Genomic DNA, 25,065 nt, shown 5'->3' with positions numbered 1-25,065 from the left:
CTGTTCTCACTAAATACTGCACATGATTTTTGATTCCTATATAAACAGGATGAAAGGGGTACCTGACTGGCCCAGTCAGTAGAGCACCTGACTCTTGATCTTGGGGGTCCTTAATTCGGGCCCCATGTTGTGTGTGAATACTATATTAAAAATAAACAGGATTAAAGTTCAAAATATGAATGCTTAGAACAAACACTTACCACTTGTCCATTGTGTGGGTTCTTATGAGCATATGGAGGTCCACGAATATGATTCCACATCTGCCCAGAAGTCATAGCGAAGACTATACACTGAAAAACAGGGTGTAATGTTATAATATGTAAATCGAAGTATATCAGAATTCTGCATCTTTTAAAAATAATGATCACAAAACTAAATTTAAAAAAATCATGTATCGCTTCACCCATTAGAATAATTTTTACTTACTAACTATGGGACTTTGGGAATTAATCCCAAATGAAAGAGCAAGATAAAGCCATAGCCAGAGTTATAAGTAATAGGCCTGATGGAAAATTTAAAGCAATAATCATAAGGATACTCACTGGGCTTGAGAAAAGAATAGAAGACATCAAGGAGACCCATACCACAGAGATGAAGAATACAATGAATGAGATTGGAAACTGGCTTGATGCAATGAACAGCAGGCTAGAAGAAGCAGAGGAACACAAGTAAATGACCCAGAAGATAAAATAATGAAGCTGAACAGAAGAGAGAAAGAATTATGGAATATGAGAATAGACTTAGGGAACTCAGTGACTCCGTCAAACGTAGTAACATAGGAGTCCCAGAACAAGAAAAGAGAAAAGGGAGTAGAATATTTATTTCAAAAAATAATAGCAGAATACTTCACTTATCTTGGGAAGGCAACAGACATCCAGATCCAGGAGGCACAGAGAACTTCTAATCAAAATCAACAAATGCAAGCCAACACCAAGACATATATTGATAAAGAACAAATCTTAAAAGCAGCAAGTTAAAAGAAGTCCTTAACTCATAAGATCCATAAGGCTAGCTGGAGATTTCTCAGCAGAAATTTAACAGGCCAGAAGAGAGTGGCATGATATATTCAACGTGCTGGATGAGAAAAATCCACAGCCAAGAATATTCTATGCAGCAAGGCTATCATTCAGAATAGAAGGAGAGATAAGGAATTTCCCAAACGAAAACTAAAGGAGTTCACTGACCATTAAATCAGCCCTGCAAGTAATACTAAAGAAGACTCTTTGACTGGAAAGACCCAAAGTGACAAAGACAAGGAAGGATCAGAGAAATCTCCAGAAGTGACAATACATAAATAAGATCTTACTTTGAATGTAAATGGACTAAAAGTTCAAATAAAAAAACACAGAGTGGGCGCCTGAATGGCTCAGTGGGTTAAAGCCTCTACCTTCAGGTCAGGTCATGACCCCAGGATCCTGGGATCGAGCCCCACATCGGGCTCTCTGCTCAGCGGGGAGCCTGCTTCCTCCTCTCTGCCTGCCTCTCCACCTACTTGTAATCTCTATCTGTCAAATAAATAAATACAATCTTAAAAAAAAAAAAACGGTGTCACAATGGATTAAAAATTCAAGACCCATCTATATGCTGCTTCTAAGAGACCAATTTTAGACCTAAAGATACCTGCAGAGTGAAAGTGAGGGGATGGAGAAAAATTTACCATACAAAGGGATTTTGAAAGAAAATTGGAGTAGCAACTTACCTCAGAAAAACTTTACAGCGATGACTATAACAAGAAGACTAAGAAGGGCACTATATCATAATAAAGGGGACAATCCAACAAGAAGATACAGTAATTGTAAATATTTATGCCCCCAACCTCAGAGCACCCAAATATATAAAACAAAAAAGAATTGATAATAATAGAGTAATAGGGGAATTTAACATTCCACTTACATCAAGTGACAGATCATCTAAGCAGAAAATATATAAGGAAACAATAGCTTCAAATGACACACTGGACCAGATGGACTTAACAGTTATATTCAGAACATTCTATCCCAAAACATTCTTCAAGTACACATGGGACATTCTCCAGAGTAGACCACATAACAGGTCACAAATCAGGGCTCAACAAATACAAAATGACTGAGATCATACCATGTACCCTTTCTGACCAAATGATATGAGACTAGAAGTCAACCACAAGAAAAAATTTGGAAAGACCACAAATACATAGAGGTTAAACCACAGGCTACTAAATAATGAATGGGTCAACCAGGAGATCAAAGAAGAAATTTTTAAAAAATACATGGAAAAAATGAAAACAAAACAGTCCAAAATCTTTGGGACACAACAGAAGCAGTCCTAAGCAAAAGTGTATAGCAACACGGGCCTACCTCAAGAAGCAAGAAAAGTCTCAAGCAACTTAACATTACACCCTTTAGGGCTAGAAAAAGAACAACAAAAGAAGATATAGAAACTAAAAAAACCCAACCCAATAAACAGACCAGTGGAACCAGGAGCTGGTTCTCTGGAAAAAAAAATCAATAAAATTGATAAACCTTCAGCCAAACTTCGCAAAAAAGAGAAAGGACCCCCCAAAAAATAAAATCACAAATGAGAAAGAAGAAACAACAACCACTGCCACAGAAATACATACAAGAGAATATTATGAGCAATTATATGCCAACAAATTAGATTATCTGGAAAAAATGGAGGCACTCTGAGAAACACTTAAACTACCAAAACTGAAACAGGAAGAAATAGAAAACTTGAACAGACTAATAATCTGCAAAGACACTGAATTAGGAATCCAAAAACTCTCAACAAACAAAAAGGCCAGGACCAGATGGCTGCAGAGGTGAATTCTACCAATGCTTCAAGGAGAGTTAATACCCATTGTTCTCAAACTGTATCAAAAAAATAGAAAACTTCCAAAGTCATGCTATGCGGCCAGCATTACCCTAATACCAAAACCAGATAAAGACTATAATAAAAAAAAAAAAGAGGGGTGCCTGGGTGGCTCAGTTACACAACTGACTCTTGATTTCAGCTCAGGGCATGATCTCAAAAGAACTTGGCTTCAGATTCTCTCTTTTGCTTTCCCTCTCTTTCTTCTCCCTCTGCCCCTCCCCATTCACACACACACTCTCAAATTAAAAAATAATAAAACACTTTTTTAAAAGTGGGAGAGGTGAGGACTAGAGGAAGAGGAGAGAGAGAATCTGAAGCAGTCTCTGTCTCACATCCTCGAGATCATGACCTGAGCTGAAATCAAGAGTCAAACACCCAACTGACTGAGACACCTAGGTGTCCCCTATTATATACTTATTCTTAAAATTAGCTAAAGAAAATACCTTACCAGTACTGTACTGTATTTATCACAAATAATCTGCATATAACGGACCCACACAATTCAAACCTGATTTGTTCAAAGGTCAACTATATTCACTTTATAGTAAACACTAAAAATATCCTGTTTTATATAATCCTCTCTACAGTCCATGTCCTTACAATGTTATATTACAAATAATTTAATGACTTCTTCACTTTAAGTATAATTACCAGAGTAACAAGAGACAACCACATCAGAAAATTCATACACTATTCATTTCTACTAATGATAAGTGACTTTAATTGTAGTAAATTTATAGTATAACCATTATTTCCTATCACTCAGTCTATACACTGCAATTGAAAGAAAAAAAGGTAGGCAGTATCCTTCTTGAGACTAAATATTTTATTTCATGGAAAGGAGTTACACACTGAACATAACTGTCTCAACAAGTATTACTTATAACCACTACTGAGTTGGATTAAGGTTAGCAGTGAGTGGCATGGAGTACAGAAGCTAGATAGTCATTCCGAGTATTGGGTCTTCATAGTGAGGTTTATTTAATTACGACTTTATAACAAGCAAAAGACTAGGGCAACCACACAACATTAAAAAAGAAAGAAAAAGGAGGTCCATTCATGTATGAGTAGTTTTAAGATGTTCTTTTAATTATTGAGGCTACTGTCTGTCCTCATTACACAAAAAGGAACTACATTAAGAAAATGGTACCCTAAAAATATATGAAATCTTTTCATTATATTCTTGCCATAGTCCTAACACAAAAATATACATGAGGCTATATACAGAAACTACCAATTTGCAAAAAGACATACCCATCTTCAAATGACTCCAAGTTAAAAACAGCAGTTGCTTCACTGAAAAAAACATTAGCAGCACTTACCTGCTTCTCACTTATAAAGAGAACAAAGTAAAAAAAAAAAAAAAAAAAAAAAAACCCACAGAGATAGTACATGCATAATATTAGAAGTTACATAATTTCAAATAAATGTGGAAAGGTAATCATTGTGATGTGAGAGCCACCTTGCAGTTTTGAATGGTCACAAGAAATACATTTCAACTGATACAACACAATATGCAGACACCAAAGAACCCTTCAGGAATGTGAAACTCATGTAATAGTTTGTATTAATTTCAAGCTTAAATTTGTCACAAAACTTAATTAAACTGATCTAATTTCTTTGAGACAGAAGACACATTAAGGTATGTGAATCATCTTACAATATAGATCATCAGTGTTAAAAGGCAGAAAACTGCTCTGTCCTACTAAGATTTACTGTGATAATAAAGTTTGGGTTATTAGATTTTTAAAAATGATATTTATATTTCACGTTTTTAATTGCAACTTCTTAGGATATTTTTCTTTGCATGTGAAATGAATATAACTATCACACTTATATTTCTGCTTTGAAATGACAGCCATCTATGAAGAGCTTTAGGCTGCCATGAAGATCTGTGCTAAGGGCTACAAAACATAACATTTTAACTCATTTTGATATTCCAAGTCAACATTTATTTCTGAAAACTATAAACTATAGATTTATATTATACCCCTTAAAATTATGTAGCAGTGTAGTTCAATATTTTACCCAACCATTCTATTTTAAACTCATCATAAAACAGGTAATGTATAAGCTTATTGTTTATCATCCTTCTTCTTTCAAGGATGGAGGAAGGGAAAATGGAGTAAAACCAGAATCAATGCTTATTCAGCTCTATAAACAATTACCACCACTTATAAACAGGAGTTAATAGCATTTTTTTTTCAAGACCAGGAGGAACTTATGAATACTCCTTTACCTATTTTTTTTTTTTAACTCAGAATCAGGAAGCTCTAATATACTTTTTAAATATTTGCATATCTTCCTCCATATAAGGAAATTGCAAACTTTGTCTCTAATCTATACCCTAAAGCTCTATGAACAGCTTCCTATCTCCAGGAAACACCACATTCTCAGCCTGTAAGTCACATAACATAATATGAATAATGAAAAGAAAAAGAAAAAAAAAACCCTAGCAATAGAATAGTCTATAGAACTAAGGATGTGTAACACAGTAATCCCCTGGGAGATACTTCTGCAAAGGTTCAATATCCAAATGCTAACTGTACAGGCTTGTTCTTTACCAAGAAATGGGTATGTGGACAGAGCTTCTTTAACAAACTTTTTCTCGTTATTCTCATTTGCATACAGTTTTTGGTATTATAGAAATGGTCTGGTCTAATTCATTATTTTTATTTTAGAAGCTTTCCTTTTCTGTGCAATCCAATCTTTCATCAGAGAAAAATTACTAACAAACATTATCTTTCCCAAAGGAAAAGGGGATATTGGTTATTTCACACAACTGTTTGAAAATCTGAATCAATGGGTTAGCATTTTAGTTCGCCTCTTAACTTTGTGAGGCTATCTTAAGAATTGGGTAAGATTAGAAATGAACAAATCCATTTTTTTTCCCACTTCAGTCTAGCTGTTTTTACAATAAATAGTCATGTTTGGTGAGGGTAGTGGTGGCTATCAGGCAGAATGAAGATTCAAATTAGTTTCCATAAGCTATCTATAGCTAAGGAAAATATCACGGTTTGTATATTTCTATATTAATGAAAAGCAGGAAAGTTTCAAGAGGAGGAGCTTTTTAAATTCAACATTTTGTCATCAGACCAGAGTTTTAAAATACATTGTTTGAAAACATGTCTGTACTCTGCAGCCTGTTACTAACTTCTAAAGTCTGCCATTGAGGAGTGTGCACACTTGCCAAGATTTCCTTCTCAAGTATGTGTTTCTGAATGTTAGAATATTTTCTGCTATGCCAAGGTAATTAGATTCCAAAGATTCAAAGCAGAAATACAAAATCTGCATGATGTAGCAGAGGATGGAAGAAAATTTATCTGTTCAAGTATTTAACATTTATGCACCATATAAAACTTCAGGCATTTATTTGTAGTCATAATGGCTCGCTACATCCATTGGTTTAAACATCCAACATATGAGATACATGTCCCAATTTAGAGAAGCCCAGAATCATTAAAAGAATTTAGAACTAGAAGTAAGACACATGGGATCAACTCCTAGCCAATCATTTTCTAGCTGTGTAAGCTACAAGTTAAGTTTGCTGAATCTTAGTTTCCTTGTTCATAAAAGGAAGAGAATACAAATTCCTTTCCATTATCATTTTAAATAAGTACATAAAACATAACCCAAAGAAGGAAAAGACTCAATAAATAGTAGTGATGGTTACTATTAGCTTACAACAACAATTCTGGGGAGGAAAATAATGAAGGCATGCTATTGTCAACTGAGTCTAATTCAGAGAGATTACATTATCAGTGTTTTGGTAGACTAAAACAGTGACAAGATTTGGCAAAACACTAAATACTAAATAACTTTTAACTTTACAAAAACACTGAAACAAATACTATATTTTCATTAAAAAACCTGGGTAGCTTTACTGAATGAAGCAACTTGAAAACCAGCCTAAGCAAAACCCAAAACACTTTTGAACTAAGATAACTAAGATAACTCTAGTATCCAATTATATTAGAGTATAATTAATCCATTATAACTCAGTTATCAAAAGTAGGAAAATATTAAACTTAATGAAAAAGCCCAAACTTCAAATTTGTATTTTCTCTATCTACTAGAGAGATATTTTCTCCATATATGAGAAAGTCATAGAGGTTCTTTTTGAATTTCCGGACTCTAGGTATTATTGAAGATAGATGCTATGCTATAATGTGACATGCCTGGTTGTCTTAACCTGTCCTATCACATCCAACTCAATCATAAAGACTACTAATTCTTTGTAGAAAATAAAACCAGGAGGATAAAGGACTACCACATGAAGATGAAGGCATAAAGCAACAATTAGCTATAAATATATACACACATGTAGTCTGAATTTTGAAATTCTAGTCATATACGTTTTTTATCATTTGCAAATATCTTGCCCCATTCCATGGGTTGCCTCTTCATTTTGCTGTACAGAAGTTTTTTATATTTATGAAGTCCCAAAGTTCTTTTTCACTTTTGTTTCCCTTGCCTTTGGAGACGTGTCTTGAAAGATAAAGGGCTGGTATCCAAAATCTATAAAGAACTTCTTAAACTCAATACCCAAAAAACCAAAATAATCAAGTCAAAAAATGGGAAGAAGATATGAACAGACACTTCTCCAAAGAAGACATACGAATGGCTAATAGACACATGAAAAATTATTCATCATCATTAGCCATCATCAGGGAAATTCAAATCAAAACCACACTGAGATACCACCTTACACCAGATAGAATGGCAAAAACTGACAAGGCAAGACAAATGTTGGAGAGGATGCGGAGAAAGGGGAACCCTCTTACACTGTTGGTGAGAATGCAAGTTGGTATAGCCACTTTGGAAAACAGTGTGGGGGGGGTCCTCAAAAGTTAAGAATACAGCTACCCTATGAGGGAGCAATTACACTACTGGGTATTTACCCCAAAGATACAGATGTATCGAAAAGAAGGACCACATGCACCCCAATGTTGATAGCAGCAATGTCCACAATAGCCAAACTGTGAAAGGAGCCAAGATGCCCTTCAACAGATGAATGGATAAAGAAGATGTGGTCCAAAGTTTCAATGGAATATTACTCAGCAACCAGAAGGGATGAATACCCAGCATTTGTATCAATATGGATGGAACTGGAGGAAATTATGATAAGTGATGTAAGTCAAACAGAGAAAGCAATTATCATATTATTTCACTTATTTGTGGAACCTAAGGAATAGCATGGAGGACACTGAGAGAAGGAAGGGGAAAATGAAGCGGGGGGGGGGTGGTGGGATCAGGAAGATGAACCATGAGAGACTGTGGACTCCTGGAATCAAACTGAGGGCTAATTTTTTTTTTGGAGGGGAGGTTAGCCTGGTGATGGGTATTAAGGAGAGCACGTATTGCAATGAGGGTGTTATACGCAAACAATGAGTCATGGAACACTACATCAAAAACTAATGATGTAGTGTATGGTGACTAACATTACTTAATTAAAAAAAATTTTAAAAAACCTTTTGTAATCTAAAAAATATATTTAAGTATATTTTTTCTTCTTATTAAAGATTTTGTGTTCAATTACATATTTAAATTGCTTACTGTATAAAAATAGTCGTGATTATTGGATAGTGACTTTGAATTCAGAAAACCTGTTCAACTCCAGTAATAATTTTTATTTTTGGTTCTCCATAAATGGTGATAAATTTTTCATGTGGACAATCCTAAGTAAATATGGACATGTCTACTCATTTACATTTATTTATTCCCTGCATTTCTTTTTCTATTCTTATGCTTTGACTAATACCACTAACAATTAGTAGTATGTAATTATAGGCTTTATTTTAAATTATCAGTATTAAATAAGATATTTGCTAGACATTTTAAGATATCCTTTACCTAATTAAGAAAGTTCACTTATATTTATAGTTTGCTAACTTTTTAGAATCATAAATGGCAAACATTAAGTAATCTCTATGGTATTAGTGACACTACTTATACTTTTAAGCCATTACTGTGATAGTTTTCAATTAATTTATACTTCCTCTACAGCTTAATCAACCATTCCTACAACCTGACTTTTGCTATTTTATATACAGCTAAATTTGGTTGGTAGTACTATTAAAGAAAAACCTTCAAGTCCATGTTCATAAGCAAGATTTATCATATGCCACATTACTACTTCCTATTTTCTAGCCACCTCTAAATTCTCATACTTAGTTTTACAGTCTTTCCTCCAAGTACTTCATCATCCATACTAGAGTAATTTATTTATTTATTTATTTTTGCAATTTCACCTAACTTTCTGGCAAGTTTTCTGTATCTGCAGGAAAAGTTGCTCTCATTTGTAAATTATTGCCTTGTGACAGCTACGCACAGATACTCTCTTAAATGCTGTGTCAATATTGCTCATGTTTGAATAGGACCCATTCTTCTTGAACTGGTGAACTGGCTACAAGCAAAAGACCACATAGCTTAGGGGTTCAATTTGTTGTTGTTGTTAATGAAAACTATCTACTCCCTTAAAATATGGTGCCTCTGTGTAGCCATGCCTCCTTCGTCTCTCAGAACTTTACCTATTTCAGGCAGACTTCTTCCACTAACTCTTCACGCCCCTTGATTTCTTCATGAGCCACTGCCACTGAGAAACACCATCAGTACTTCACAGGTAAACCACTCGTTTTCCTGGGCCGATCTTTGCCTGTACTTTGAATTCTGCCATCTCTGGTCCCTTAGCACTCATTGCCTGAGCTGTTTTTACCACCTGCCCACGTAATCCTTCTCTATCGAAGTAAAGTCCCACCACAAGTATTCCTTCTCCAGACAGGGTCCTCATTGTCTGGGAAGAAATGTTTCTTGCCAATTTTTGATACCTGCCACTATAACGCTGCACCCCTTAGGGCTTTCTGCTGCTCTCATTAACAAAGGGTCTTTATGACAGCGGGCATCTTACAGTGGCTGTGCTGCTTTCAGTAGTTGTTGAATATTTGCTAAAAATGACTTAGAAACTACTGGACTTTTTCACTTTTCAAGGATGATTTGCAAATGTTTAAACTTAACTAATGGTTACTTATATACTATGAATTTAAATTTTTTCCTGACATAATTTCAGGTGATATTTTCTAAGAAACTTGCTTTTTATATGTAGTAAAATTGACAGTACTGACTTTCTAAGAACCATGGTTTATAAGAGCATTCTACCACTTCCTCTCTACAAAACACTGATTTTTGACAGTCGCCTATGGACAAGAATGCCTTTGAGGAGGTTGAGTGCAACAGAGATATGCCAGAGCACCAATGGAACAACAATAATAATGAAATAATAGACGCACTGGAGAGGGTTTAAAAAGAAGAGTTTCAGTTTCCTCCACTGAGGGCACAGCTCAGTGCCCAGAGAGAACTTCTCCCATGATCTCTCCCACAGGGGAAACTGAGTGTGTGTTAGTGAGCACCTGGCCTCCCCAGCTGTGTGGGAGATGGACAGAGACACAATTTTTACTCCATCCAGAATACTGAGTCATACAATGCACAACTAGGGGGCAATGAACTGGTGGAGAATAGCAGCCAGGCCTCAGAATGGAACACATCAAAAAAATGCAGATCCTAAGAACCACCTGATGCAATCCGTCAGGAAGCCTGCCACCGAGTTGCTGAAGAGACTTCAACAGTGACTCCCCCTGAGCTGGCCCACAGGCACCCTCAATACTCCATGGGCATCACCTACACACCCTTCTATCCTCTGTCGCCTGTGCACACTCTGAAGGCAATCAAAGTCTTTCAGACAAAGTCTTTCTGGCCAAATGCAGAAAGCCACCCCGATTCTGCAGGATGAGGAGAAAGGACACAAACCAGAGCATTCAGCACCCAGCCTACTTTTACAGGATCAACAGAAGGTATAAAAAGCTGAGTCCCCCCTCAGAGGGAACAAGAAGTAAATGGTGGTTTTAGTAAGCTACTGAAGTTAAATTACCAGTGAAAAACAGACTATTCTCTCATAAGATGTTTCAAGTAAGCCTCATGGTAATCTCAAAGCAGAACTACACAAAATACACAAAAGAAAAAGAGAAGGAAGTCAAAACGTACCACTGTAAAAATTCATCAGTTTATAAAACAGCCAGAAACAGCTGCCAGTATCCTCTTATATAGTGACTGATTCTTCCCCGCCACCCCACCCTGTGGGTGGGGGAAGTATGGAATTTATTTTATTTTTCTGAGTCTGTGTTTTGTTCCTTAGACATCACAATTCCTAGATTACAGGGACATGTTCCACCTGCCCGACTAGTAGTCCCATGGGCCTGTTTGGATTGTTTTCCAGATTCAAAGTGCACTGAGAAGCCTTCACGGTTTTAATACTTCCTAGATGCTCAACTGAGGCAGAGTGACAAAATGACTCCCCTACCCCCGCCTGCCAAAAAAATAAAATCCTAGGCCCTCTGGCAGCAGAAAACAATTAAGATGACATTAATAAGTCCTTATCTGTCAACAATGACTTTAAATGAAAATGGATTATTCATTCAAAAGATATAGAGTGGATAAATGGATAAAAAAAGAAGACCCAATTATACGGTGCCCCCTAGACATTCCTTTCAGCTTCAAGGAGAAAAATATTTTCAAAGAGAGGATATGGATTCCATGGAGATGGAAGCCAATAGAATAGGGTAGCTATACATGCATCAGAAAAAAATAGAATTGAAGTGGAAAATGGTCACAAGAGATAAATAGGGTCATTATATAATGAAAAATGAGTCAATTCATCCAAAAAATATAATAGCTTAAGTATATATGACCGTATCACAGCACCTAAATATATTAAACCAACAGTAACATATTTGAAGGTAGAAAAAAAACAGCAGTACAGTAGTCAGGGATTCTAATACCGCAGTTTCAACAGGAGATGACTCATCCAATCAATAAGAAAACAATGGGCTTGGATTATACTTTAGTCCAATAGACCTAACAGACATAAAATTAACACTCCATTCAACAGCAGCAGAATAAATACACTTAAGTGTACAATGAACATTCTATGGGACAGACCATATGTTAGGTCACAAAACAAGTTCTTAGCTAACTTATGATGGTAATTGTACTAAGTAGTTCTTCAAATACAATGGTACAAAACTAGAAGCTCACAAATATGCTATAGAACACACTCCCAAACAACTAATAGATAAAATATTGTGAAACAAAAGGAAATGGAAACAATATACTAAAACTTACCAGATGGTACAAAAATAGTTCTAACAGGGAACTTTTCAGTAATAAATGCCTATAAGAAAAAAGACTATCTGAAATAACCTAATTTTCTATCTCAGGGAAGTAGGAAAAAAAGAACAAACTTAGCCAAAAATGAGCAAAAATAAGGAAATAAATTAGAGCAGAAATAAAAACTGGAAAACCCACAGAAATGATGAAACAAAGAACTGGCTTTTTAAAATGATAAAACTGACTACCATTATCTAAATGAAGAAAAAACTGAATGAATAAAATCAGAAGCAAAGAAGACATTTCAACTCATACCACAAGAATACAAAGGATTAGAAGAGACTACTATGAACAAACATACCCTGAGAAATTTATGACCTAAAAGAAATAGAAAAGTTCCCAGAAGCACGATCCTATTAAGAATGAATAATGAAGAAAGAGAAAATTGGAGACCAGTAGCAAGTAAGAAGATTGAATCAGGATTTAAAAACTTCCCAACAAAGAAAAGCCCAGGATCAGACAGTTTCCCTAGTGAAGTCTACCAAAAATTTCAAGAGTAACAATCCTTCTCAAATTTTCCCAAACTCACTTTATTTTTTTTCACTTTATTTCTTTTCAGTGTTCCAGAATTCATTGTTCCAAATTCACTTTATGATGCCACCATTACCTTGATACCAAAGCCTGATAAAGACACTAGAAGAAAACTATAAATAAATATCCTTGATGAATACAAATGCAAAGATTCTCAACAAAATTCAACAGTATATTCAAAAGATTATACACCACGATTAAGAGGGATTTACTCTTGTATGCAAGGAGGGTTCAATAAGGATAAGACAGGTGATATACTATATTAATAGGAAGAAAGATGAAAATAAACCATATGATCATCTCTATAGATACAGAAAAAGTATTTCATAAAACTCAACATCCTTCATGAGAAAAACTCAATAAATTAGATACAGAAGAAATGTAGCTCAACATAATAAAATCCCTATTTGTTGAGCCCACAACTAACATCATACTCAATAATGATAGGCTGGAAGGTCTCTAACATCAAGAACAAGACAAGGGTGCCCACTATCATCATTCCTATTCAGGATCATAGTGGAAGTCCTGGACCAGTGGAAGCCCAGACCAATTGGCCAAGAAAAAGAAATAATAGGCATCCAAATCAGAAAGAGGAAATTAAAATTGTTTGTAGATATGATCTTATATACAGATATTCCTAGACCCCACCAAAAACCTATTAGAATTAATAACCAATTGCAGTAAAGTTTCAGGATACAAAACCAATATATAGAAATCAGTTATGTTGCTATAGACTAACAACAAAACATCTGAAAAGAAACTTTTTTTTTAAAAGTCCCATTTACGTGGCTGGGTTATGGACATTGGGAAGGGTATGTGCTATGGTGAGTGCTGTCAAGGGTGTAAGCCTGATGATTCACAGACCTATACCCCTGGGGCAATAATACATTATACGTTAATAAAAAAAATTTTTAAAAGGAAAAAAAGTCCCATTTACAATAGCATCAAAACAATAAAATTCATAGGAATAAATTTAACCAGGGACGTCAAAGATAATCATGAAAGAAAGAAAACAAATGGAAAAATACCTGTGTTCACAGAGCAGAATTAATATTGTTAATATGTCCACACTACCTAAAAATCAATGCAATCACTATCAAAATTCCAATGACATTTTCACATAGAAAAACAAATCCTAGAATTTGTATAGAACCATAAAAAGATGCCAAATATCCAACACAATACTGAGAAAGACGAACAAACCTGGAAGCACAAAATTCCCTGAATTCAAAGTATATTACAAAGTAATCAAAACAATGGTACTGTCAGAAATAGACCAATGCAATAGAATTGCAAGCCCAGAAATAAACTCACACAAGCACTGTGAACAAGTATTTGACACTACATCTGTATCTTTGGTATTTACCAGTACCCCAAAGATACAGATGTAGTGAAACAAAGGGGCACGTGCACCCCAGTGTTCACAGCAGCAGTGTCCACAATAGCCAGACTATGGAAGGAGCCCAACATGCCCTTCAAGAGATGAATGGATACAATGGAATGTATTGTACAATGGAATACTACTCAACCATTAGGAAGGACAAATACCCACCATTTGCATCGACATGGATGGAACTGGAAGGGATTACGCTAAGTGAAATAAGTCAAGCAGAGAAACAAAATTATCATATGGTTTCACTTATTTGTGGAACATAAGGAAGAGCACGGAGGACCACAGAGGAAGGGAGGGAAAACTGAACGGTAAGAAATCAGAGAGGGAGACAAACCATGAGAGACTATGCATTCCAGGAAAAAAACTGAGGGTTACAGAAGGGAGGGAGTAGGGGCGTGGGGTAACTGGGTGTTGGATATTAAGAAGGGCTTGTGTGGCAATGACCACTGGGCGTTATATGCAACTAATGAATGCTTGAACACTACATCAAACACTAATGATGTTATTACTACATGCTGGCTAACTGAACAAAATAAAAAATAAATAAATTCCAAAATGGCAAAACAACAAGTATTTGACAAGGGAATAAAGAATACTCTATGAGGAAAGCATAGTCTTTTTGATAAAAAGTGCTGAGAAAAGTAAATCTTCAGATGCAAGAGAATGAAAATGAACACGTATCTTATGCCAATCACAGAAGTTAATTCAAAATGGATTAAAGGCTTAAACATATGAAAAAAGCTCATTGACACTGGTCTTGACAATATTTTGAATATGACACCAAAAGCAAAAGTAAACAAATGGGACTATATCACACTATAAAGCTTTTGCAAAGCAATGGTAACCATCAACAAAATGAAAAGTTAAAGAATAAGAGAAAATAATCTGCAAATCATATGTTGGAAAAGGAGTCCAAATGTGTAGGAAACTCACAGAACTCAAGAAAAAAAAATCCAATTAAAAAGTGGGCACAAAACCTGTATGGGCATTTTCCCAAAATAGACCTAAAAATAGCCAACAGGTACATGAAAAAAATGGTCAAAAATTACCAATCATCAAGGGATTGGAAATCAAAATCACAATGAAGTAACACCTAATACCTAGTAGAATGATTATCAAAAAGATAAGAGGTTACAGTTGTTGGCAAGGATATAGAAAAAGGAATACTTATGCACTGTTGGTGAGAGGGTAAAAGGTATAGCCACTATGGAAAACAGCACGGATTTTTCTTAAAAAATTAAAAATATAACTAGCATATGATCCAGCAATCCCACTTCTGGGTATGTATCTGAAAGTCATATTTCCATCCTAAAGAGAGATCTGTACCTCCATATTCATTGCATCATTATTCATAATAGTCAAGACATAGAAACCACTTAAGTGTTCATTGGCAGATGGATATATGTGTGTGTGTGTGTATACATATATATGTATATATACATGTATCTCTATTGTGTGTGTATGTGATACATATATACACACATACACATATTTCAGCCTTTAAAAAAAATAATGCCATTTGCAACAACATGGATGGACCCAGACAGCATAATGCCAAGTAAAATAAGTTAGACAAAGAAAGGCTAATACTTTATGATCTCCTTTATATGCAGAATCTTAAAGGGAGAATAGAATGGTGATTTCCGGAATCTGTAAGGTGGGGAAAACAGGGAGATATTGGTCAAAGGGTACAAATTTCCATTTATAAAATGTGTAAGTTCTAAGGTTATTGTTTATAGCAGTGTGACTAGAGTTAAAAATACTATATTATATACTTGGAAATTTCTAAGAGAGTATTCTTAAATGTTCTCATCACACACACAAAGGTAATTTATATGAGGTGATAAAGGTATTAACTAACCTTATTATGGTAATCATTTTGCAATATATACAGGTATCAAATCATCACACTGTATACCCTCAACTTTCACACAATGTTGTATGTCAGTTATTCCTCAGTAAAGCTGGGATGGGGTGGGGATTCCTTTCTTTATAGATAGCAAAGAAACAAACAAAAAGCCTACGTTTCTAGATTTATACATTGTTTTACTCAGCAGTGTGGGTTCTCAATGCAGCAGTTCTCCGAAAGGGTACTTACTTGTGTTACATGATTAACCAGGCCACCTTCTCCTTTTTTTCAGTTGTACACCCTTATTTTACAACATTGATATCCTGGTCTCCACAGAAGACCCCACAAGGGCCTTTCATATCCTTTAAGCTCTTAACCTCTATCCAGTGTCTCAAATTGAGGAGGGATCAGAATGGCTATTCGAAAGCCAGCAGTGGAAGACCATAACCTCTTTCTCTATTTTTTTAATCCCCAGGTGCAGAACATGGATTTTTGCTTACAAGTACTGCAGTCAATCAATAAATTACCAACCATAAAATGGAGGCTCCTGAGTTCAGTATTTTCTTTAATAGGACCCTGTCACTTTGCCTTAGGTGGCTCACAGGATATATGCCAGTATACAGAAGAGAAACTTTTACTGGACCACAAGAACATCTAAGCCAGATCTGAGTTCACTACCATAGAATTTGCATGTGCCTTTTTGCCCTTTGTCTATGCTCTTTGGTCAAGCATCGCATCAAATCTTTTGCCCATTTTCTGAATTATTAAACAGTAAAATTGACTTTTTAATTCTTTTGGTGAATAGTTTTATTAATTTTGTCATGGTGAGGAAGGTTCTGCTTTAAGAGTTTGGCTCCTACAGTTTCCACTGCCAACTGCTTTCATTGTCTCTACTGTTCTACCACGGGATCGCCTGAGGAACTGAGGTACAAGAAAATAGAAAACAAAAAACACAAGAATCTCTTCTACTATCCTTGAGCCTGAACTAGAGGTATCTCCTAGATACCTCTCTGTCTGCTCCAAATTGCCCAAACTCAAGTCAAAGAAAACCAAAATAGAAGATGTAGAAGGTTGATAATTTTTTATCTGCTAATTAAATGTCATCTTGAATGTGGGTTTTCTTATCTGATCTGCTGGCTGACCTTTACTTTTTAGAAACACCAAATACCTGAGCAGCTTTGCATTGACTCCAGGTTTATAGTTCTATTAGCAGGAGAGAAAGGCTAGTATGTACATATGCCATCTAACCTATAAATACATTGTCTGTTTTTTTAAAACCATGATTCCTATCTTCTTGGTAGCAATAATTCTTCACATATTCTAGATGTATGCCCCATAAGCATGTATTTTCCAAATATTTTCTCTGAGTCTATGGATTCTTTTGAAGAGCAAATATTTTAATCTTAAGTCCAATTTATTTTTTCTTCCATGGTTTATGCTTGTGTTACACAGATTTTGTATTCTTCTGGAAGATTTATAATTTTAGTCTTACACTTGGAACCATAATCCATTCTGAATAACTTTTATATGTGGTGTGGGCTAAGGGTTTTGGTTCATTATTTACTTGAGGATATTTGACTGTTCCAGCACAATCTGCTGAAGCCTATTCTTTTCTCACTGAATTACTCTGACACCTTTGTTGAAAATCAGCAACCATACAACTTACACTATTTACAAAGAAATAAGGAGAAAAAGTATACTGTAATAACATACCAGAGATACCATGGCCCAGCCAGTCTTGTTATAGATGAATTCCAAGTTGTTCCTTCTTAAATAGAGCAAACCGCCAACGAGTGACACTAACAGGGCCAAAGCTATGGTGCCAGAATAGTTGGGTGGTCTGAAGACTCGAATCTGCAAACATGAAATGAAAATTTTTAGAGCTGAATAAAGTAAACTGTTTTTTCTCTTGACCATATCCTAGTCTTTCCAATTTTCAATTCCAAAACCTCAGAAAGGTGACACCCTACTTTTCATTTGTGGAACTAACTCCTTTTATTCTTTACAAATCAAAAACATATGGCTTCCAACATTATGGCTATGTAAAAAGACCTGCTTTAGGTAACCAGTTAATATACACACACATTACCTATATTTAACCCACAACTGCTGTGTTTCACCTATGAAACATGGGGTCATCTAGTACAGGGGGAGGAAATGGGAGTGTAATTTATTTATTATTCCAAATTGGGACTTTTTTTTTTTTTTAAAGATTTTATGTATCCATTTGACAGACAGAGATCACAAGTAGGCAGAGAGACAGGCAGAGAGAGAGAGAGGAGGAAGCAGGCTCCCTGCCGAGCAAAGAGCCCGATGTGGGGCTCAATCCCAGAACTCTGGGATCATGACCTGAGCTGAAGGCAGAGGCCCCAACCCACTGAGCCACCCAGGCGCCCCCAAATTGGGACACTTTAACATCTTTAACATTTTTTAACATCTTTACCAACATATAATACATATACCATACAATTCACCTGGTGTACAATTCAATAGTTTTTAGTATATTCAGGGGGTTGTGTAACTGTCACCAAAGTCAACATCAGAACATTCCAATCACATCAAAAGAAAACCCTTCAGCAATCCCCCTGGTACACCCCTCACCCTACAACACTAAAAGGCCATGAATCTACTCTTGTCTATACAGATTACTCTTTTAACTAAACTTTTCATATAATATGTGGTCTTCTGTAACTGGCTTCTTCCACTTAGCATGATGTTTTCAACGTTCTTCTTGTAGCATGTTTCAGTACTTCATTCCTTTTTATGGCTGAACATTCCTTTGTACAGAAATGCCACAATTTGATATCAATTATCAGTTGATAGGCATTTGGGTGTTTTCCACCTTGTGGCTATTACACATAATGCTGCTATAACTATTCTGATACAAGAATTTGTGTGGGTACACATTCTCATTTATCCTGGCTATATACCTAAGAGTCGAATTGCTGGGTTATATAGTAATGCCACGTTTCCTGGTTTGAGAATTGCCCGACTGTTTTCCAAAGTGGCTGTACCATTTAACATTCCCACTGGTAGTGCATGAGAATTCCGATTTCTCCACTTCCTTGCCAATATTTTCTCTCATTCACTGATTCCAGCCAACCTAAATGGGTATGGGATGCTAACTCACTGTAGGTTTTATTTGCATGTTCCTAATGACTAATGATGCTGAGCATCTTTTCATTTACTTATTAACCACTTGTATATTTTCCTTATACAAATGTCTATTCAGATTATTTGTTTTTTAATTGCATTGTCTTTTTATTATTGAGTTGTAAAATCCCTATATACATACTAGATATAAGTCCTTTGTCAAAAAATGATTTGTAACTATTTTCTCCCCTTCTGTGGGTTGTCTTTTCATTTTCTTGATGGTGTCCACTAAAACATAAAAGCTATTTTTAAAAAGTAGATGGCATTGTTATGAAATCATGATTTCCAAGTATATTCAGATCTTGGTTCTAATAGTATTTCTCAAATAAACCAAGGCTCTGAGAACAGATGTATAATTGAGTTCTACACAGGGCAGATTAGGTAGATAAGCCTGAAATATGTCAGGAAAGTAAGAAAATGCTCAAAAGAAAATAACAGAGAGCGGGACACCTGGGTGGCTCAGTGGGTTAAGCCTCTGCCTTTGGCTCAGGTCATGGTCTCAGGGTCCTGGGATCAAGCCCCGCATCGGGCTCTCTGCTCAGCTGGGAGCCTGCGTCCCCCTCTCTCTCTGCCTGCCTCTCTGCCTACTTGCGATTTCTCACTCTGACAAATAAATAAAATCTTAAAAAAAAAAATGACAGAGAGATGTCACACTGACATGAGCCAGCATAAAGAAGATTCTGCTAGTCAAATCTAGAACAATTTTAGTACCAAAATATTTAAAGTATAGTAGTAACTTACTAACCACTGGAGAAAAAAATGCAACTCATGAGTCCCTACCAATGACTGATAGGTAGGAGAGGAGAATTCTTGCTCACAGTAAAATGCTGAAGGCTAAGTAGAAATATGGAGGGAGAAGTGGAACATCATCATTTTGCAACCAGTTAGGTAAAATCTGGATCAAAGAAAAATCACCAATGGATGTTAGATCTAGGTAAGAATTTTGATGAGGAGTATGATATTTCTCTGATCTTAAGGTGTTTCCACACAGACAGCTTACTAATTATAAGGCAGGGCAGTAATTATACAGCAGAGAAATGGAAAACACCATGACCAGATAATCGAAATTAAAGATCATCAATGAGAGTCAAGACAGATATCATGACCAAAACATGACCTATGTAGTACTATGTTTAAGAAAGTGTAAATAGAATCTAATCAGAAAAAAAATCAGAAAAAAATAAATACCAGGCAAATAAAATGAGGATCATTCTATTTAAAAAGTGAAAAAGGATTCAAGATGTCAATGCATTTAAATGACAAAGATGGGCTATGGAAATATTCCAGATTAAAAGATGCTAAAAAAAAAACCTGATGACTAAATCCAATGACTAACTCTAGAATGGATCTTGTACTGGAGGCATGAAAATGCTATTAAAGGGTATTTTTAGGTCAACTGACAAAATAGAATATGGATAGTAGCTCAAATAAAAATATTACATCAGTGTAAATCTGTGAAGGTGATATCCGTACTGTTTTTATGTATGTCTCAGGAAATGCAGTTCACCTTCTGAAAAGAAATATATGTGCGTCTATGAAGTATATATATAGATAGGAGTGGGGGAGAATAAAGTGGTAAAGCAAAAGGGGTAAAATGTTAAGTATATAGGTGAATTTGATAAAGGTACACATTGGTACTATTTGCATTATTTTCATGTGTGAAAAAGGTTGAAATTATTTCCAAATATTTAACAAAAGTATATTTATCATATAACTTAAAGTGTAGATATCATCAATAGATTAGAATCACATCTGATGAAAATTCAGTAACTCTTATAAAGAATTAATAGTACTTTTTCAATGTTACACTTAGTATCTTGTATGAACTAAATGATACCACTGCAGAACTGAATATTTGCCAAAGATTACAGAAAAAGGATGACAAGAGTTAACAATGACGTCAAACACCCATCTTGACTAAGAATAAATATGTTTACACCTTATGGTAAAAACTGCATATTCTAGAACAAATGTACTTTAAAATTACTGGTTATAATTGTTCTCTATAGAAAATTCTGGTGAGATAAAAGAATAAAGCAGCCTTAAGCCCTCCCCATAGACATTAACTATCATCAAGATTTTTGCTTGTTTACTTCCTAAATAAACTCTCTACATATCTACATTATATTTATGCTTTAAAACAAAATTCTAGATCATACTATAAAGGCTATTTTTCTAACCTTAAGCTGCTTTCTATGTCAAATATACCTGCAGACCATTTTTGGCCATGCTATATAGTACATTTAAGTAGTCTCCTATTTTTAGACATTTCACTTATTTCTAATTGTTTTCCATTTACAATGAATGTTATTTAAAAAATATTTCTATTTATATTTCTATTGAATCATCCCTAATTATATCCTTAGGTTAAATTTCTAGAAGTAGAATTAGTTAAATTACGTAAAATAAAGACATTACACACACTTAGAATTAAGTTATTCCATAGTTCAAAGAACAGTATACATATTTTCTCACATGGTTCATGAAAAGTAGTATATCATTTGTATTTGCCCAAAAGCTAAATAAAAAGTACACTTTTTAATTAGAATTTCTTTACTAATACCTCTGAATAATATTCCATATATATTTTAGTCTCTGAAATTACTTTTTGCCAACTTGTGAACTTTTTAATGGTTCTTAAAATGCCAATATACCATTATTCTAAAAACCATTTAAATTCACCTAATTCAGTCAAAATTCAGCTTATGCTACCACATGGTATTCTCTAAACAAGGAAAAATATTCTATAGAGTAATTTTAAGAATCCTTTGGCCTTACTACAGTGCTGTAACAAACCAAACTATTTAGTCTATTATTAAAACTGTAGGGAATAAAAACATACATGAACATCCGTTCTGTCAGCAATCCACTTTGCTAGTTGTTCAGCAGCAAATCCAATCCTTTGAAGGTCAAAAGTATCAGCTCTTTTTGGTCTGCCTTTTGGAGGAAAATGCATGAATGTAGGGGCAGAATTCATGTTGAGCTGTAAAACATAAGATAAAAAATAATAAATGTAATATTGCAGCAATCTTTATATCTCATTAATCTAACATTTTATGTTTTTTTCTGCATGAATTTTAAAGAGATAGAATTTATTATGAAAATTCAAGTGGCTTTCCAGAGCTTAATTATTGTGTTTATTCATTGTAATATACTACTGACTGAAAAAAAACTTGTGAGTTTGACTAAGTTCTTGAAACCCTCACATATAATGTACTATTTCACATAAGCAGTTATTAAAGAAAAAGTACTGGCACTTGTTGAAAAATATAAATGCATAAGAACATTAATGTCAAATTATTAAATTCTCTATTAAAAATTTAAAGACTTCTTAAAAATGATGATTTTATCAGAAACCAGCATTTTTTGTTCTAAACAACCTGAATTTACCAGATTACAGGAGAAATCCACAATGATAATCTCTTTCTGCTCAATTGCTCTATTAATTCAAGTGTCTTACAATAATCATATCTCACAACTATTTTCTATAGGTAGTTCCATTTGAAGAGTGTACTGAATAGAATACTACTTTGATATAAATGGTGCCTATTAAGAATACCTAAAACAAGTGTTAGCTTAATTTGCACTGAGTAGCAAACTATAAAAATTATATAAATTAAATTCTCACTGCTAAGGAATTATGAAAAATGCCTCAAATAAAAGGCCAATAGATTTTAGGCCCTGACATGCAGTATAGCTCAGCATTTCACAATACTAAGAATGAAAAGTGAAATCAAAGCAAAAATTGTCACCACAGGTGACACCAAAGTAAAGATACAGCTGTACCAACAGTGGGCTTGCATGTTATGGACATTAGTACGGCTAGTTAAAGAGAACAAAACACACAGTCACCAGTTGCCTTCTTGTCTGTGCTTTTTCCAATGCCAGATTTTGTTACTGTGTGTTTCCATGCTGGGTGCACAAGAGATAGCTAGAGCCAACATGTAAATAATATATTACAATTAAAAACTCTCTGCATTGGAACAAATTCCTAAGGTTTAAGATCTAAAAATCTTAGAGTTAAAAAATAATCTTATTCAGTGCTCGCTTCGGCAGCACATATACTAAAACTGGAATGATACAGAGAAGATTAGCATGGCCCCTGCGCAAGGATAACACGCAAATTCATTAAGCGTTCCATATTTTTCGACCAAATGGGATTTATTCCAGGGCTGCAAGGTTGGTTCAACATCCGCAAATCAATCAATGTGATACAACACATTAATAAAAGAAAGAACAAGAACCATATGATACTCTCCATAGATGCTAAAAAAGCATTTGACAAAGTACAGCATCCCTTCCTGATCAAAACTCTTCAAAGTGTAGGGATAGAGGGCACATACCTCAATATTATCAAAGCCATCTATGAAAAACCCACCGCAAATATCATTCTCAATGGAGAAAAACTGAAAGCTTTTCCACTAACGTCAGGAACACGGCAGGGATGTCCATTATCACCACTGCTATTCAACATAGTACTAGAAGTCCTAGCCTCAGCAATCAGACAACAAAAGGAAATTAAAGGCATCCAAATCGGCAAAGAAGAAGTCAAACTGTCACTCTTTGCAGACGATATGATACTATATGTGGAAAACCCAGAAGACTCCACTCCAAAACTGCTAGAACTTGTACAGGAATTCAGTAGTGTCAGGATCTAAAATCAATGCACAGAAATCAGTTGCATTTCTCTACACCAACAAGACAGGAAAAAGAAATTAAGGAGTCAATCCCATTTACAATTGCACCCAAAACTATAAGATACCTAGGAATAAACCTAACCAAAGAGACTAAGAATCTATACACAGAAAACTATAAAGTACTCATGAAAGAAATTGAGGAAGACACAAAGAAATGGAAAAATGTTCCATGCTCCCGGATTGGAAGAATAAATATTGTGAAAATGTCTATGCTACCTAAAGCAATCTACACATTTAATGCAATTCCTATCAAAGTACCATCCATTTTTTTCAAAGAAATGGAACAAATAATCCTAAAATTTATATGGAACCAGAAAAGACCTCGAATAGCCAAAGCAATATTGAAAAAGAAAACCAAAGTTGGTGGCATCACAATTCCGGACTTCAAGCTCTGTTACAAAGCTGTCATCATCAAGACAGCATGGTACTGGCACAAAAACAGACACATAGATCAATGGAACAGAATAGAGAGCCCAGAAATAGACCCTCAACTCTATGGTCAACTAATCTTCGACAAAGCAGGAAAGAATGTCCAATGGAACAAAGACAGCCTCTTCAAGAAATGGTGTTGGGAAAATTGGACAGCCACATGCAGAAAAATGAAATTGGATCATTTCCTTACACCACACACGAAAATAGACTCAAAATGGATGAAGGATCTCAATGTGAGAAAGGAATCCATCAAAATCCTGGAGGAGAACACAGGCAGCAACCTCTTCGACCTCAGCCGCAGCAACATCTTCCTAGGAACATCGCCAAAAGCAAGGGAACCAAGGGCAACAATGAACTATTGGGATTTTATCAAGATCAAAAGCTTTTGCACAGCAAAGGAAACAGTGAACAAAACCAAAAGACAACTGACAGAATGGGAGAAGATATTTGCAAATGACATATCAGATAAAGGGCTAGTGTCCAAAATCTATAAAGAACTTAGCAAACTCAACACCCAAAGAACAAATAATCCAATCAAGAAATGGGCAGAGGACATGAACAGACATTTCTGCAAAGAAGACATCCAGATGGCCAACAGACACATGAAAAAGTGCTCCACATCACTCGGCATCAGGGAAATACAAATCAAAACCACCATGAGATATCCCCTCACACCAGTCAGAATGGCTAAAATTAACAAGTCAGGAAATGACAGATGCTGGCGAGGATGCGGAGAAAGGAGAACCCTCCTACACTGTTGGTGGGAATGCAAGCTGGTGCAAGCACTCTGGAAAACAGCATGGAGGTTCCTCAAAATGTTGAAAATAGAACTACCCTAGGACCCAGCAATTGCACTGCTGGGTATTTACCCTAAAGATACAAACGTAGTGATCCGAAGGGGCACGTGCACCCGTATGTTTATAGCAGCAATGTCTACA

General features: G+C 35.3%; 1 protein-coding gene and 1 non-coding gene across 4 annotated transcripts in view; one reads left to right on the top strand and one right to left on the bottom strand.

Moving 5' to 3' along the window:
- The window catches only part of TUSC3 (tumor suppressor candidate 3), a 251,700-nt gene that overhangs the window by 97,763 nt on the left and 128,872 nt on the right, over nucleotides 1-25,065 (bottom strand). For all 3 annotated transcript variants that reach the window (XM_047715981.1, XM_047716000.1, XM_047715990.1), the window contains exons 4-6: nucleotides 21,841-21,981; nucleotides 17,559-17,699; nucleotides 201-290 (exon numbers count right to left, since the gene is read on the bottom strand). In XM_047715981.1, coding sequence (XP_047571937.1) covers nucleotides 201-290; nucleotides 17,559-17,699; nucleotides 21,841-21,981 — 372 coding nt within the window. The remainder of the gene's footprint in view (nucleotides 1-200; nucleotides 291-17,558; nucleotides 17,700-21,840; nucleotides 21,982-25,065) is intronic.
- LOC125094507 (U6 spliceosomal RNA) lies at nucleotides 23,039-23,145 on the top strand. The gene has a single exon (XR_007125534.1). It is a non-coding gene; the product is annotated as a U6 spliceosomal RNA (small nuclear RNA).

This window comes from Lutra lutra, chromosome 2 (assembly GCF_902655055.1).
Source record: "Lutra lutra chromosome 2, mLutLut1.2, whole genome shotgun sequence".
NCBI lineage: Eukaryota > Metazoa > Chordata > Mammalia > Carnivora > Mustelidae > Lutra > Lutra lutra.
The sequence above is the reverse complement of the archived record's forward strand: the minus strand, read 5'-3'. Positions and strand labels throughout refer to the sequence as shown.